Source organism: Ascaphus truei, chromosome 5 (genome assembly GCF_040206685.1).
Source record: "Ascaphus truei isolate aAscTru1 chromosome 5, aAscTru1.hap1, whole genome shotgun sequence".
Taxonomy (NCBI): domain Eukaryota; kingdom Metazoa; phylum Chordata; class Amphibia; order Anura; family Ascaphidae; genus Ascaphus; species Ascaphus truei.
This window is the reverse complement of record NC_134487.1, coordinates 63,678,348-63,694,573: the sequence shown is the minus strand read 5'-3', so window position 1 is coordinate 63,694,573 and position 16,226 is coordinate 63,678,348. Positions and strand designations below refer to the sequence as shown.

The 16,226-nt window shown below is 49.8% G+C and overlaps 1 protein-coding gene across 3 annotated transcripts in view; it reads left to right on the top strand.

Moving 5' to 3' along the window:
- The window catches only part of CPED1 (cadherin like and PC-esterase domain containing 1), a 406,802-nt gene that overhangs the window by 132,743 nt on the left and 257,833 nt on the right, over positions 1-16,226 (top strand). For all 3 annotated transcript variants that reach the window (XR_012801651.1, XM_075599939.1, XM_075599938.1), the window contains exon 5: positions 15,788-15,944. Coding sequence is in view for 2 of the 3 variants with exons in the window: in XM_075599939.1 (XP_075456054.1) it covers positions 15,788-15,944 (157 nt within the window). In the remaining variant the exon portion in view is untranslated. The remainder of the gene's footprint in view (positions 1-15,787; positions 15,945-16,226) is intronic.

Sequence of the window (16,226 nt, the reverse complement as noted above, 5' to 3'; positions counted from 1 at the left end):
CACCAGCTCATCACAACTGAAGGGCAGGGGTTGTTCCTTTAACTCCTCCCTCAGCTAGCTCCATTCTCATTTGGCAAGGGTAGAGTCCCCTCCCCCTGGTAGATATTAGGGGAGGGTCCCACAGATTCACTGGGTGACCCAGCACTTGTTCTGAGCCTGTCGCAGTCCAGGAGGGCACGGCCACAGCTTTCGCGCCACTACCCCCAGCAGGGTGGGGTTCTTTACTTGGTGCCAATCCCGGCCAACTTCTTGCAATCCTTGCATTTGCAGAATTCTCTGCACTCGGCCCACGCGGTCTCCCAGGGAAGCGGGAACCGCCATCTTGGTTTGCACGGCCATTCACAATAGCAACTGAGGTAGATCTTTGTATAGGGATCACCGTCTGGCAATCAGGTTCTCCATCCGCACCACACATAATCACAATGTCCTCAACACTGCCCTCCAGGGTAGCACCCCGGGATCCTAGACAGGACAAAAATGGCACGGCCACAGCCTTGGCGCCACTCCATAACATACTTGCAAAAGTCCCTTCTGCAACTCTCTCCTCAGTGGTATACACACCACGTGCGCTCTCTCCATAAGGTGCCGGCCGCCATCTTTGACTCTCCGCACCGCGCGGAACTTCACCTCTCGCGGTCACCATCTTTATTCTGTAATTTCTATTATCACACATGGCGCTCCTATCTGTGGGGCAGCTGCCATTTCGATGCAATAAAGAATGCCATGATGCACCACCTACATGTATCTAATGTACGTTTGACTCATGTTGCACTACCTCAGGCTAGGCTCACTCTCTCAGTGTATGCTGTGTCCACCTTCCTCCAGTATGTGCTCTGCGGTTAGTGTCCTGGCTCCTGGCTAGAGTACTCTGGCCTCTCCCATGCAGTACTAAGGCGTCTACCTACTGTTGGCTACCTCTAGTGCCGGTTCTCTCTAGAATTCCTGACCAACTTAACCAGGCTATTCTCATGTGCATGGCATCCCACAACTAGCTGCCTCAAGGTGACTAGAACAGCTATAGCCCTGTCTCCAGATCCACTTACTCCTCTCAGGATCCTAGGTCGTCCTAGACAAGTATATTACCATACTCTGGCTACCCCTAGGCTCCGTCCCACATCCACAGCACTGACTAGCAGCATACACTCTCCCGGTTTCCTAGTGTGCCTAGCAAAAGCCTGTCCTGTTGATACAGTATCTCAGCAGCGCCTCCAAAAATGTCACGGTTATTGGCCCCTACCCAATCTCACATTGGCCCCTGTGGTCTACTGGCCCCATTACATGTCTGTGTATGTTGTGGTGCACCTGCTGGCTTATAGGACTCCTGAGTCTCCCGCTGGGTGTTAGTGGGGATATCAGCATGATAGGTGTCTGAGGTAGTGTCTCTGAGTCCTACTCACATTCGATGCAGCGCCTCCACTCCATCAGGATCTCTGCAGCCGCAGGGGTATGTATCTGATGGGGAACTCCTATGTGGTACCTCCTTCTGCAGAATGACTCCACACTCACACAGAAGGGATGTAGTGAACATGGGCATCTTTATTGTCATCTGATTAGGAAGACTGCCCCTCATCGTGGTCGTGCTCAGCCGCTCATCTTGTTGAGGTACCCTCCCCTTCCAAAGGTTCCTCCTCTCTCAATAGAGTTGGTTCACCTCTCCCATAAGGGAGATCACCATCTGTGTCAGGTCCCTGAACACAGTGTGTAGTCAGCTTGCACTTGAAACTGACAGCTTGAACTGCTGCAGGCAAACCTTGTTAACACTAGGCTTCAACCTAGACTCAACCCCTAACTTTTGGCAGTGATGTGTCTTATATAGACTGAGAAAACAGACAGACCTCTGTGTCACTAACAGTGGACACAGAGCATGTTGTCACTTCCCTTGTTACATATGACACCTCACCAGGGTGTGAGGGCAAACCTCCATGATTGTTGCTGGCAACCCTGCATACTTACCAGGTTTACTGCCAGCATGAGAAAGAGATATGTACACCATTTTTACACATGGCTACATATAGTTAAATAGATTTTTTTATTAAAATAAAATGGTAAATACATGAAACCACCTCTATATACGCTTACACTGCAGATACCTATATCCACACACTGCCACCCCCTCTGTGTACACACACACACACACACACACACACACACACACACACAACAGCACACCGCACACAACACAGCACCTCTACACACACAGCAGCTCTACACACACACACACACTGGAGCTCTAGACACACAACACAGCACCTCCTCTACACTCACAACACAGCACCCGTACACACACAACACAGCACCTCTACACACACAACACAGCAGCTCTACACACACACACAACACAGCAGATCTACACACACAAACTCTGCTGCTACACACACATGCTACACCCATAACCTTTCTGAGCACCATTTCAAACACACAGTACACCCATAAACACTGCTGCTGACACTGACACACACACACACACACTGGAGCTCTATACACACACACATCAGCTCTACACACACAAACTGCTGCTACACATACAACAGCACAACACACACACACACTGCAGCCACAATAAAAAATGCAGCCACTTACTAAACTTTGCACTCTCCCCCCCCCCACCTCTACACACAACACAGCACAACACAGCACCTCTACACACATCCCACAAACACAACATTGCACCTCTATACACAACACAGCACCTCTACACACACAACATACACACACAACACTGCACCTCTGTACACAGCACCTCTGCACACAACACAGCACCTCTACACACAATACACACAAACTGCTGCTACACACAACACAGCACCTCTACACACACACACAAACTGCTGCTACACACACATGCTACACCCATAAACACTGCTGCTGACACTGACACACACACACACACACACACACACACACACACACACACACACACACACACACACACACACACACACACTGGAGCTCTATACACACACACGGCACCTCTACACAGATATACAACACAACAGCACAGCACACACACACTGCTACTGACACACTCACACACAAACTGCAGTCACAAACAAACTGCAGACAGCCACTTACTTATTTGCACACCCTCCCCCCCCCCCCCCCCCCCCCCCCAATTCAACTGAATCTGCTCAGAAAATCTCAATCAGCTCGGGAGGGGGAGGAGTCAACCCGTGGCTGATTCGTCCTGACCAATCCCCTGCCCATGTGTCAGAGCTGTTACTTAATTCTAACCAATCCCCTGCCTGGTCTCAGCTGTTCTGAAAACTGATTGGCTGGAAATAAACACATTGAAAACTGCACTTTACAAGCTGCTAAAATTCTGGGCATTGCTGATTGGATAATGCCCGGAATTTTAACCAATCAGAGAGCAGGGTTTTCAATAATGCCCTGAATTTTACTGCTTTAGCCTATAATCTTTGATGCAATCTGTTAGGAACACTAAGCCGTTTTTTGGTGTGTATACTGTAGGCTTGTAATTCATGGGAGTTCTTCCTATGTCACTCATCTCCTCTGGTATATAACAAACACAATTTGCTGTGGATAATATCCTATTTTGGCTTGTGATGTTTTGCCTCTATTTTGTACTAATTTCTTTGGGGGGTTTCCCCTAATGTTTTTTGCCTCCCTCTCCTCTCTAGATGTTCTAAATTATAGATTTGTATTTGTTCATTTATGTGTAAGGATGTGCATATATATCTAAAGGTTCCGCGCTGTCAATCACAAAGGTAGCGCCATATTAGTCATTCTGTCAGTAAGGTCACTGTGTACAAGTGGGCTGCGCATGCGCGAGAGAAGCGCGCGAAGGGTAACCAATCTGTGGAGACTTTGGGGGCTTGAACTCTGAACTCCGAACTGCGAGAGAGTCAGCTGAGGCTGAGAACCAATCGGGTGCGAGACTCTGGATAGAGGAACCGGATGCGTGTGGGCGGTGGGTCAGAGCAGAGAGGGAGGTGAAGGAGGAGGTTGGCGGAACCTCGTGTGCGCGAGCGGAGGGTCAGTGACCCGTCCGCTTAGGTGAAAGGTATTCCCCCGGCCCGAGGAGTATTCCCCTGTCATCGTAGGGTGCTGTTTTATAAGGACGGCCTTAGTTGGTAGGGACATTTCCCATTAGTGTGATTTGGCTGCGGAGCTGCGGCCGCCATCTTGGATTGGATACAGACGGCGTTGCAGCAAGGAGTGACGGCGAAAGGCTGGAGCAACGCTAGGACCCTGCGTGGAGTGTGATGGTCATCGCAGTGACCGGGAGGTATCATCTTTTATAAGTGCACCTACACCGGTCACCAGGCGCTGATCCCGCCTCCCACTAACTAATTGGGGCCCACTGTGCAAATCCTATGGTACCATACCTATACTGGTTATAAGACATACTCCTAGGGAGAGTGGCAGAGCCACCTATGTACAGGACATTAAACCTAATAAGGTGTGGCCGAGCCACGGTGTGTGTGTGTAATGTTATATGTTTATTCTGCAGATCATTTGTTCTTTATGCATGATATATAAAAGGTTGCTGTTGCATAATGCTGTTGTGATGTTCTTGCTCAGGGTAAAATCTCTATCATGGGGATCCTGGGCAAGTGGAGGCGCTGCACCGCGATTCATAAAGGTATGACCCCAGGCTCCCAAATAGCGGAGGCTCAGAGCTCCTGAGGACACAGGTACATGCACCACAGTAGTCCTTATTGCAGGCGTTTACAAAAAGGGCTACATTTGGAGGCGCTGCTGAGATCTTAGACCTGGGGTGCCCCCCACATTTTTTTTGTCTCTATTGTGCAACCAACCACATCATGTTGGTGCCCTCGGCGCTCGAGGTGCGCAAGTGGGCCCAACGGCGCGGGATTCCCTTGAACCGTGTTTTCGCGCTGGGCCATGTCCCCGCCATGATCTCGTTAGGCACCGTGACCGAGCAGGTCCGAAAGCTCCCTCTCCTGGACAATGCACAAGTACAAGACCATTTTTATGACCGCGACCAGACCTGGCGCCGGATCTTGTATGCCACTGAACAAGATATATGCCCCGAGGCTTTGCCCCGTATACTGCTGCTGCCCGAGGCCCCGGGCGTGCGCTGTCCCATAGTCCAGGCAGACACCCCTGTGCCCCTGGCCACTTCCACCCCCCGGAGAGAGTATACCCCCACCGTTGGCGCCGCGACGGGAGGCCCAGACCACTCCCCTGACCGTGGCCTGCACCCTCGCTGGCCCGCAGCCCTGAACCTAGGCTCCTCATCTACCCCGTCCGGCCTGCGGGCTGGCCTCAACCGACTTAGCCTATCAAGATTGGACGCTCACCCTGCCGTTGGGGATAGCTTACCGGGAGACACCTCTTTTCCCGCACTAGCCGCCGCTATCCACAATACCACCCAGTCGCTCCAGTACAGGAAGTTAAAGGCCTTCTCCGGTGAGAAACCCACGCCCCAAGGGGAAGTAGGGATAGAGGACTGGTTGGATCATACCGAACAGGTACTGCCTGAATGGACCTGCACGGACGCGGTCCGCCGACAGCGCATCGTCGAGTGCCTACGACCCCCCGCGTCCCACATGGTGCACTACTACCGTGATGACAACCCGGAAGCTGATGCAGCGGATCTCATCTACTGCCTAACCAAGGCGTATGGAGCTCCGGTGGATATGTACACTTTGATGTCAAAATTTCATGCGTTAGCCCAGAAGGAAGGGGAAATGGTATCCGATTTTCTCAGGCGACTACACCTGGATCTTTGGAATATGGTGAGGAAAGGCGTGTTGCCGAGGAAAGAAGCCAACGGACTACGTACCACTCAGTTGCTGAGAGGCCTCCTACCCCTACACCCCGTGTCGGTGCGGGTCAGTAGCTGCCTAACGCCCGGACAAGCCCTGTCGTTTCACGACCTAATGGATCGGGTCCAAGCGCACGAGATGGTGTTGTTAGGGCGCGACTTAGCCACTGGAAAGAAGCCACCGCCTGGGGGTAAAGAAGTCAAGAAAGTGGACCCAAAGCCCGACGTGCCCGAACCTGGGGATCCCGATTCCGAGGATGTCCCTATCCCAGTGACACCCAGACCTCGTCCCCCGACTGGGCGAAGTCCCCCAACCAGGAGAGACGAAGCTTACCTCAGTCAAATGCAGTGTTACGCATGTGGAAAGATGGGACATTTACGGGCCCACTGCCCCACCTCGCGGAGGACGTCGTCCCGACCGGCGCAATCGATGCCGTGCCAACCCCTGGAGGATGAAAAGGTGTTGCCGCCCCCTCAGAGCTCCCGAATTGGCCCCGCTTCCATTGTTCGCGTAGTTATCGAAGGCATCTACGCCGCCGCATTGTTGGATACGGGTTCTCAAGTAACCATCGTGTACCGGCCCTTCTACGACCAACATCTCCACCGACTGCCGTTGTTATCTGCGGATGCCCTGCGACTACGGGGATTGAGTCATGAAGATTACCCCATAGACGGAGTAGTAAAGGTGCAGTTAGATATTCTCCAGCTGAATACTGGTAAACATCACCCCATGGAGGTGGAGGCCTTAGTGTGCCCCGAACCTCAGGACCACCCCAGCGCCCCAATCATCTTGGGGACCAACGCTGACATTGTGCGCGCGGTGTTTCGCCAGTTTTTGCAAGAAGCGGGAGAAGCCCCACTGCTGGCCTTAGCGGCCTGTCCCGCCCTCCAAGAGGTCTGCGGTAGAATTGCGGCTGAAGAAGAGTATGGCGTCCTTTACAGTCAAGAATGGGGACTGACTCAAATTCCCCCGGGGGAAGGACGAATGATGGTCGCCGCTTGTCACTACCCCCGACGACGGTTGGAGGATCAACTCTTCACCGTGGAAAGTATGGCCCAGGACGAACAACGCTTGGGATACAAAGTACTAGCCTCTGTCAAGAAATGGCCCGGGAAGATTCCGAGGCGCACCTGGGTGTACGTGCAGAATATATCCCCGTACCCCATGACTATCGACAGGCGGCAGACGCTGGGAAGGATATACCCTGTAACTCCTGAGGAGAAGGTTTCGACGGGACCCTCTAGGTGCCCACCTACTACCGTCGAGTCAGTGTTGGAATTTGACTTCGGCGACTCGCCACTCCCGGATGTGTGGAGGAAGAGGCTGCGGAACGAGCTACACAACCGAAGGAGTGTGTTCTCCACTGGTGATATGGACGTGGGTTGCAGTCGCAGCGCCCACCATACCATCCGAATGAGCGACGCTACCCCCTTCCGGGAGCGCTCCCGCCGGCTTGCCCCCAGGGATGTTGACGAAGTGAGGGGATTAATCGACGAGATGAAAACGGCTGGCATCGTGCAGGAATCTCGGAGCCCTTACGCCTCACCCATTGTGGTAGTCCGCAAGAAGAACGGGACGGTCCGTTTATGTGTGGATTACAGAACTCTGAATACCCGTACTATTCCCGATCAGTACACACTGCCCTGAATCGAGGACCTCCTGAACGCTCTGACGGGAAGCAAATGGTTCAGTGTGCTCGACCTCAGGTCCGGATATTATCAAGTGCCCATGGGCCAGGAAGACCAAGAAAAAACGGCCTTCATCTGTCCATTAGGGTTTTACCAATTTACCCGCATGCCGCAAGGGATCTGCGGTGCCCCGGCCACGTTCCAGAGACTAATGGAAAAAACCCTCGGAGATCTTAACCCGCGAGAGTGCTTAGTGTACCTGGACGACATTATCGTGTTCGGGCGGACTCTAGAGGAGCACTCCGAGAGACTGATGAAGGTGCTGGATAGACTTCAGGGGGAGGGTCTCAAACTGTCGCTGGACAAATGCAAATTCTGTCGGTCCTCCGTGACGTATGTGGGCCATATTGTATCGGCTGATGGGGTATCCACCGACCCAGGGAAGATAGAGGCGGTTGTGAATTGGCCTAGACCTCAAAATGTTCAAGAGTTGCGGTCCTTCTTGGGGTTTTGTGGCTATTATCGGCGGTTCGTAGAGAGCTATTCCAGCAAGGCCAAGCGACTGAATGATCTTCTAAAGGTGTATCCGGGAGAAACCGGGAGAAAAGGAATCTCGGCGCAGACACCCTTTGGGAAGACATGGACTCCAGAATGTGAACAGGCCTTCAAGAACTTAAAGACCAGCCTCACTCGGGCTCCCGTCTTGGCCTACGCGGACCCCGACAGAGACTATGTTCTACATGTCGATGCTAGCCTTAGCGGATTAGGAGCGGTTTTGCATCAGAAGTATGAGACCGGGCTGCGTCCGGTGGCCTATGCGAGCCGAAGCTTAACCCCTAGCGAGCAGAATTACCCGGTCCATAAACTGGAATTCTTGGCGCTAAAATGGGCTGTGGTAGATAAGCTGCATGACTACCTATATGGGGTACAGTTCGAAGTACGCACGGATAACAATCCCATGACCTATATCAATACGTCTGCCAAATTGGACGCCACAGGACATCGGTGGTTAGCTGCTCTAGCCAATTACAGGTTCAACCTCAAATACAAACCCGGACCCACCAACATAGGTGCCGACGCCCTGTCTCGTCGACCTGGCCTTCAATCCACCCCTGATGAGGAAGTTTGGGAAGAGATACCGGGTCCCGGGATTCGTGCCCTCTGCTCTGTGGCTGCGGTAGTCGACGACCACGTGGCGTTCTCGGAATTACGGGTCGTTGACTCGTTGGGATGCCATTCGCGGGCTATTCCTCGGGCCTATCAGGGTCGAGAAGGGATGAGTATCACTGACGATAATATCATCTCGTGGAGGGATCTAGTGCATTATCAAACACAAGACCCCATAGTGGAGCTAGCACGTCAAGCGGTACAACAAGATAACCCTTCTATACTGAAGCGAGCCCCCAAAGACTTGGTGAAACTCCTGTCAAATGAGTTTGGGAAGTTCGAAATGGACAATTGTTTGTTATATCGGGTGATACCTTATCACAACCATGCCGATCGGCGTCAGCTGTTTTTGCCGGAACGTTTGAGAACCCTAGTCCTCCGGGCCCTTCATGATGACCATGGTCACCTGGGCATTGACAAGACATTTGGGCTACTACAGGATAGGTTCTATTGGCCGAGAATGAGGGAGTCCGTGGAGCAACATTGTCGGAGGTGTAATCGCTGTTTACAAAGAAAGACACTGCCCACCAGGGCGGCTCCTATGGCACATTTGAAAAGCTCGGGTCCAATGGATTTGGTGTGTATGGATTTTCTCTGTATCGAGCCCGACAATCGGGGAGTTAGTAATGTTCTAGTGATCACTGACCACTACACTAGGTATGCCCAAGCGTTCCCTACGAAAGACCAGAAGGCCGTAACGGTGGCCCGAGTACTATGGGAGAAATATTTCATTCACTATGGGTTGCCGAATCGTCTTCACTCTGATCAGGGCAGAGACTTTGAGAGTACACTGATACGGGAGTTGCTCACACTACTGAACATTGCCAAGTCGCGTACTACCCCGTATCACCCCGAAGGGGATGCTTTGCCTGAACGGTTCAATCGCACTTTGTTAGATATGTTAGGAACTCTGACGAGCCCGCAAAAGACGGAGTGGAGTAAACACGTCGAGGCATTGGTACATGCGTATAATTGTACCCGACATGAGTCCACTGGGTATACCCCGTATTTTTTGATGTTTGGAAGAGAAGCCCGGTTACCGGTGGATGTGCGCCTGCGGATATCTACCGATGGGGTATCCAATAGGACGCATTTCCGATATGTCCAGCGACTAAGGGACAGTTTACAGTTGGCCTATAAATTGGCTGAAAGGACGACTGCGCAACTGAATGCGGGAAATAAAAGGCGCTACGATCACAAAGTACGTCATAAGGAAATTCACCCCGGAGATGCGGTCCTCTTACGCAATTTAGGTGTTCCTGGGAAGCATAAATTGGCAGACCGGTGGCGGGAGGGTGTGTATGAGGTGGAGTCACAAATGCCTGGTCTTCCTGTGTACCGGATCAAGGATTCTGAAGGCCGCGTGAAAGTGTGGCATAGGAATCATCTGCTTCCCATACCTCGGGTAGGAACGGATGAATTGGAAGTCCCAGCCACGCCCATAGATGGAGGGGTTGAACACACAGAGGATGGCCCAGAGACTGTAAAAATTGCCACCTCTGAGGATCCAATGGAAGGAACCTCTCAAAGGGGCCTTCCGGCCGCGGAGGCATCTCCCGAAGGAGCCACGGGTAAAGAGCCTCTTGGCCCGAACACTGACCCTTTGACTCCCGCGAGTCAGCCCCTAGACCCTCAAAGTCCATGTTTCACACCCCAAAGAGACAGTACTCATGTTGGAGACCCCTCAAGGGTAGAGATGGATGCACAAATTGAGACTGGATACTCTGCAGAAGAAGCAGAGGAGAATCAACCCCGGCGAAGTCAAAGAGCCTGTCAGCCTCCCCTGCGAATGGCATATGATCAATTTGGGGCACCCCATTATGAGGCTCAGCAGTGGGCTCGGCATAGGATGCAAGCTATGATGGTACTGATTAACGGAATGTGTAACCTGATCTAGGAATGAGAGGGTTGTGTAAATAGTTAGATATATATGTGGGTTATGTAGTCCAGCGGGGACGTTGGATTCTGGAGAGGGGAGAATGTAAGGATGTGCATATATATCTAAAGGTTCCGCGCTGTCAATCACAAAGGTAGCGCCATATTAGTCATTCTGTCAGTAAGGTCACTGTGTACAAGTGGGCTGCGCATGCGCGAGAGAAGCGCGCGAAGGGTAACCAATCTGTGGAGACTTTGGGGGCTTGAACTCTGAACTCCGAACTGCGAGAGAGTCAGCTGAGGCTGAGAACCAATCGGGTGCGAGACTCTGGATAGAGGAACCGGATGCGTGTGGGCGGTGGGTCAGAGCAGAGAGGGAGGTGAAGGAGGAGGTTGGCGGAACCTCGTGTGCGCGAGCGGAGGGTCAGTGACCCGTCCGCTTAGGTGAAAGGTATTCCCCCGGCCCGAGGAGTATTCCCCTGTCATCGTAGGGTGCTGTTTTATAAGGACGGCCTTAGTTGGTAGGGACATTTCCCATTAGTGTGATTTGGCTGCGGAGCTGCGGCCGCCATCTTGGATTGGATACAGACGGCGTTGCAGCAAGGAGTGACGGCGAAAGGCTGGAGCAACGCTAGGACCCTGCGTGGAGTGTGATGGTCATCGCAGTGACCGGGAGGTATCATCTTTTATAAGTGCACCTACACCGGTCACCAGGCGCTGATCCCGCCTCCCACTAACTAATTGGGGCCCACTGTGCAAATCCTATGGTACCATACCTATACTGGTTATAAGACATACTCCTAGGGAGAGTGGCAGAGCCACCTATGTACAGGACATTAACCCTAATAAGGTGTGGCCGAGCCACGGTGTGTGTGTGTGTAATGTTATATGTTTATTCTGCAGATCATTTGTTCTTTATGCATGATATATAAAAGGTTGCTGTTGCATAATGCTGTTGTGATGTTCTTGCTCAGGGTAAAATCTCTATCATGGGGATCCTGGGCAAGTGGAGGCGCTGCACCGCGATTAATAAAGGTATGACCCCAGGCTCCCAAATAGCGGAGGCTCAGAGCTCCTGAGGACACAGGTACATGCACCACAGTAGTCCTTATTGCAGGCGTTTACAAAAAGGGCTACATATGTGTTTATTTACTTTTCTTCTTTTCTTTGTTTGTTCATTTATTAATGATGTTAGGGACAACTCTCCTTAGTTTGATATGTACTTTGTGAATGTTATGTCTTTTATGATATTTGTATAAAATTTGTATGTTAATTATGCACATAGCTGTTATTTATAATTAATCAACCAATCAGGAAATTATGACTGATTGTATTGTATTGTATGTCTTTATTTATATAGCACCATTAATGTACATAGCGCTTCACAGTAGTAATACATGTGGTAATCAAATAAATAACAGATAATATAAATAACAGATCATGGGAATAAGTGCTTTAGACATTAAAGTAACATTAAGGAAGAGGAGTCCCTGCCCCGAGGAGCTTACAGTCTAATTGGTAGGTAGGGAGAACGTACAGAGACAGTAGGAGGGAGTTCTGGTAAGTGCGTCTGCAGGGGGCCAAGCTATATGTATCATGTGTTCATAATATCTACAGTGCTATTCATATGCTTCTTTAAGCAAGTGTGTCTTAAGGTGGCTCTTAAAGGTGGATAGAGAGGGTACTAGTCGGGTATTGAGGGGAAGGGCATTCCAGAGGTGTGGGGCAGTCAGTGAAAAAGGTTTAAGGCGGGAGAGGGCTTTAGATACAAAGAGGGTAGAAAGAAGACATCCTTGAGCAGAACGCAAGAGTTGGGATGGTGCATAGCGAGAAATTAGGGCTGAGATGTAAGGAGGGGCAGAAGAGTGTAAAGCTTTAAAAGTGAGGAGAAGAATGGAGTGTGAGATGCGGGATTTGATCGGAAGCCAGGACAGGGATTTCATGAGTGGAGATGCTGAGACAGATCTAGGAAAGAGTAGAGTGATTCTGGCAGCAGCATTTAGGATAGATTGTAGGGGAGACAGATGAGAGGCAGGAAGGCTGGACAGCAGGAGGTTACATTAATCAAGACGGGAGAGAATGAGGGCCTGAGTCAGAGTTTTAGCAGTTGAGCAACAGAGGAAAGGGCGTATCTTTGTTATATTGCGGAGTAAAAAGCGACAAGTTTTAGAAATGTTTTGAATGTGAGGGGCGAATGTGAGAGAGGAGTCGAGTGTGACCCCTAGGCAGCGTGCTTGGGCTACTGGGTGAATGATCATAGTTCCAACAGTAATGTGGAAGGAGGTAGTAGGACCAGGTTTGGGAGGAAGTATGAGGAGCTCTGTTTTAGCCATGTTTAGTTTAAGGCGACGGAGGGCCATCCAGGATGATATAGCAGAGAGACATTCAGAAACTTTGGTTTGTACAGCAGGTGTAAGGTCGGGTGTTGAAAAGTATATTTGTGTGTCGTCAGCATAGAGGTGATTTTTAAACCCAAAAGATGTTATTAGGTCACCTAGAGAGAGTATGTACAGAGAAAAGAGAAGAGGTCCCAGGACAGAGCCCTGGGGTACCCCCACAGAGAGATCAATAGAGGAGGAGGTGGTGTTAGCAGAAGAGACACTGAAAGTATGATGGGAGAGGTAGGATGAGATCCAGGATAGAGCTTTGTCCCGAATACCAAGAGTATGGAGAATATGAAAGAGAAAAGGGTGGTCCACGGTGTCAAATGCTGCAGAGAAGTCGAGTAATATGAGCAGAGTGTAGTGACCTCTGTCTTTGGCAGCATGGAGGTCATCAGTTATTTTAGTGAGGGCTGTTTCCGTGGAGTGAGCAGTGCGGAAGCCAGATTGTAGAGGGTCTAGGAGAGAATAGGTGTTGAGAAAATGGAGCAAGCGAGAGAATACAAGATGTTCAAGGAGTTTAGAGGCAAAAGGCAGGAGGGAGACAGGTCGATAGTTAGAAAGACAGGTAGGGTCAAGCTTGGTGTTTTTGAGTAATGGTATGACTGTTGCATGTTTGAAGGAGGATGGAAAGGTTCCAGCAGAGGGAGGAGTTAAAAATGTGTGTGAGCGTAGGGATTATAGTAGGAGCAAGAGATTTTAGGAGATGGGAGGGAATGGGGTCAAGAGGGCAAGTGGTAGAGGGAGAAGAGGCGATCAACAGCGACACATCCTCCTCTGAGACAGTGGAAAAAGAGTCAAGGAAGGCAGGAGGAGAGTTAGGAAGAGGTGTAGGATGGGAGGAAGAAACAGAGGGGATGTTCTGACTGTTTATGACTGATAAAAAGGCATCACGGGAATATGACACTCTATTCCCTGAATAAGTGACCTTGCGTCATGAAACGCGTTGGAGTTTTTATTGTGATCTGATAGTTTAGTTTATTGTGATCTGATACGGATTGCGTATTCTGTAGTCGTGAGTGTCACAATGACACAAACTTTTATCACACATTTATATTTCTGGGTACTTGATTGAACAGAACAAGTTGCAAAATAAATTGTGATTTATTTCCTTAATAGACAAACACACGACATCTGCAGAATACACTTAAAACAACACTTACTGTAATAAGGGAACAAAATAAATTGTCCTTGGAACGAAAGAAATTGTCCTTTGCTTGCCAGTGCAAGAAATGCAGCCTTGGTTTTAAAAGTCCTGTGGTTATGTTGTTGTTAACCCCTTCACTCCTGAACTGGTTGCTGCTGTGCTGGAACAAAGTCTTGCATGTTTACATCATGGATTAAAATTCAGGAAACACACTGGGTATACCTGGGGAGCCACAGTTATAGACTGCCCAAAGCTATCTTTAACATGTGGATCCAATCCCCTCGTGGGAACAAAAAACCCCACGAATAGCCAAGTTACCCACAAATCATAAGACCGGTCAAAAGGGCTGTCCGGTGGGCAGGGCGCATGGATCAGGTTGACGCCCATGCCACTTAGCATACCTGGGCTACACCCATAACTTGGTGCCGCTCCGTCTGATTTTTGACCAATAAATGTCAATAGACTTGCATCTGTGATACTGTACATCAGAATGCCGGCCGTGTTTAACTTATGGGTATCTGGATCTTTTCATAACTGACTCCCTTTTAGACAGGGAGACTCTAAATCTGTGAGACCCCTTTTGAGGTTCCGTCATAAAAATACCTACAGCTCATTGAGATCCTTTGAAGCTTTGTCATAAAAATACCTACAGCTCATAGAAATGCTGGTTTCTATACTGCCATCATGTGTCGGTTAGAGGGTATGGTGAGCAATGCATTTTGTCTTTTCACATGGCTGCCAGGGAATGGCTTGTAAATGGGGAACAAAAACGTCTGGGACAGGGCAACCACAGTAATGCATAGCAAATCGGGTATTAACCCCTTGCTCCCCGTCACAGTGAGTAGCCGGGTCAGGGTTGGAGAAGGAAGGGTTAACGTTATCCAGGCTGGGGTCAAGGCAGGCGCCACAGGAGCAAAGGTCGAGGTCACAGACAGGATTCAGCAACAAGGCTTCAAAAAAGAGCTTAAGCATAGAGCTACAGCGTAGGCACTTCAGCATTGATGCTTCAGCATGAGGGAAGGTCTCTGGGACAAAGCAGCTGCAGCGCAGGGAATCCAGCGGAGATGCTTCCGCATGGGAGATCCTCAGGAACCTGGAAGCTTCAGCATAGGCGCTTCAGCATGAGGAAAGGCCTCCAGATAGAGGATGCCACAGAAACACGAAGCTTCAGCACAGGTGCTTCAGCACAGGAATAACCTCCGGTTGGAGGAGGCTTACAGGAACAAGAATCTATAGTGCTGGGGATCCAGCGCTTCAGCACAGGACCAGGAAGGGCAAAGGCAGAGGTGGTCGTGGCAAGCACCGGTTACCAGGAACACAGTGATTCCAGAATTATGCTCAGCCACTTCCTGGTTGGGAAGGGCTGACCCTAAATAGCATGGGCAGCCAATAGGGACAGAGCTGCATAGCAAGTAGCATGAAGCAGACTGCAGTGGAAGTCCAGAACCAGGTGATTCCAATTGCCCGGTACAGGGAGGGATTTGCTTGGAAGCTCTATATCTTGTAAGGGTGAGTTCCAACCAAAGCCAGGACCGGAACCCTTACACCCATGGAGTATTTACCTGTTCAACAAACAATCCATTTCATTAAAACCAAAAACACCCTCCCTTTTGGCGATGATCACTGCGAGGGGCGTGTATTTTTACAATCTTATTCTGGCACGCTTCACCCTATATACCAACAAGGACCTTTCAATGCCTTCATGAACAATTGAGTTCAAAATATCCAAATCTATTTAATTCAGGTGAACTCCATTTATTTTTGTTCTACATCTGAATTATTATTATTATTTAAATAACACTGATTATTATTATTATTTTCTTTTGTTTCTTGTAGAGTTGCAAAATCTTTTAATATGTTCAACCCCTTACGGACGATCAAGTGTCAGAAGCAGTTTCTCCAGATCTTTTGTGACACATAGAGGCGGAGACTTCGGAGAGAACAAACAATATCCAGCAATCCACAGCATGACTGAGACGTTCGAGGCACCGTAGTAAGGACATTTAGTGGGTTTCTGGAGATATTATGTACATGCTACCTTTGTTCATTTGAAATGTCTGATATGGAGAAGAAGACCAAGAGATCTTTTCATTTCTTAGTATCTTGAAGTATCATTCATTTCTTTCAAGTATCATGAAGGCCCCATGATGGCTGAGGAGGCAAGTATGTAAAGATCTGTATCGTTATCAAAAAGATTGTGTCTTTAAAAATGGTGACACTCAATTAAAGTATATCTCTTCATTCAACATAGTGGTTAATGCCACAATGCATCAAC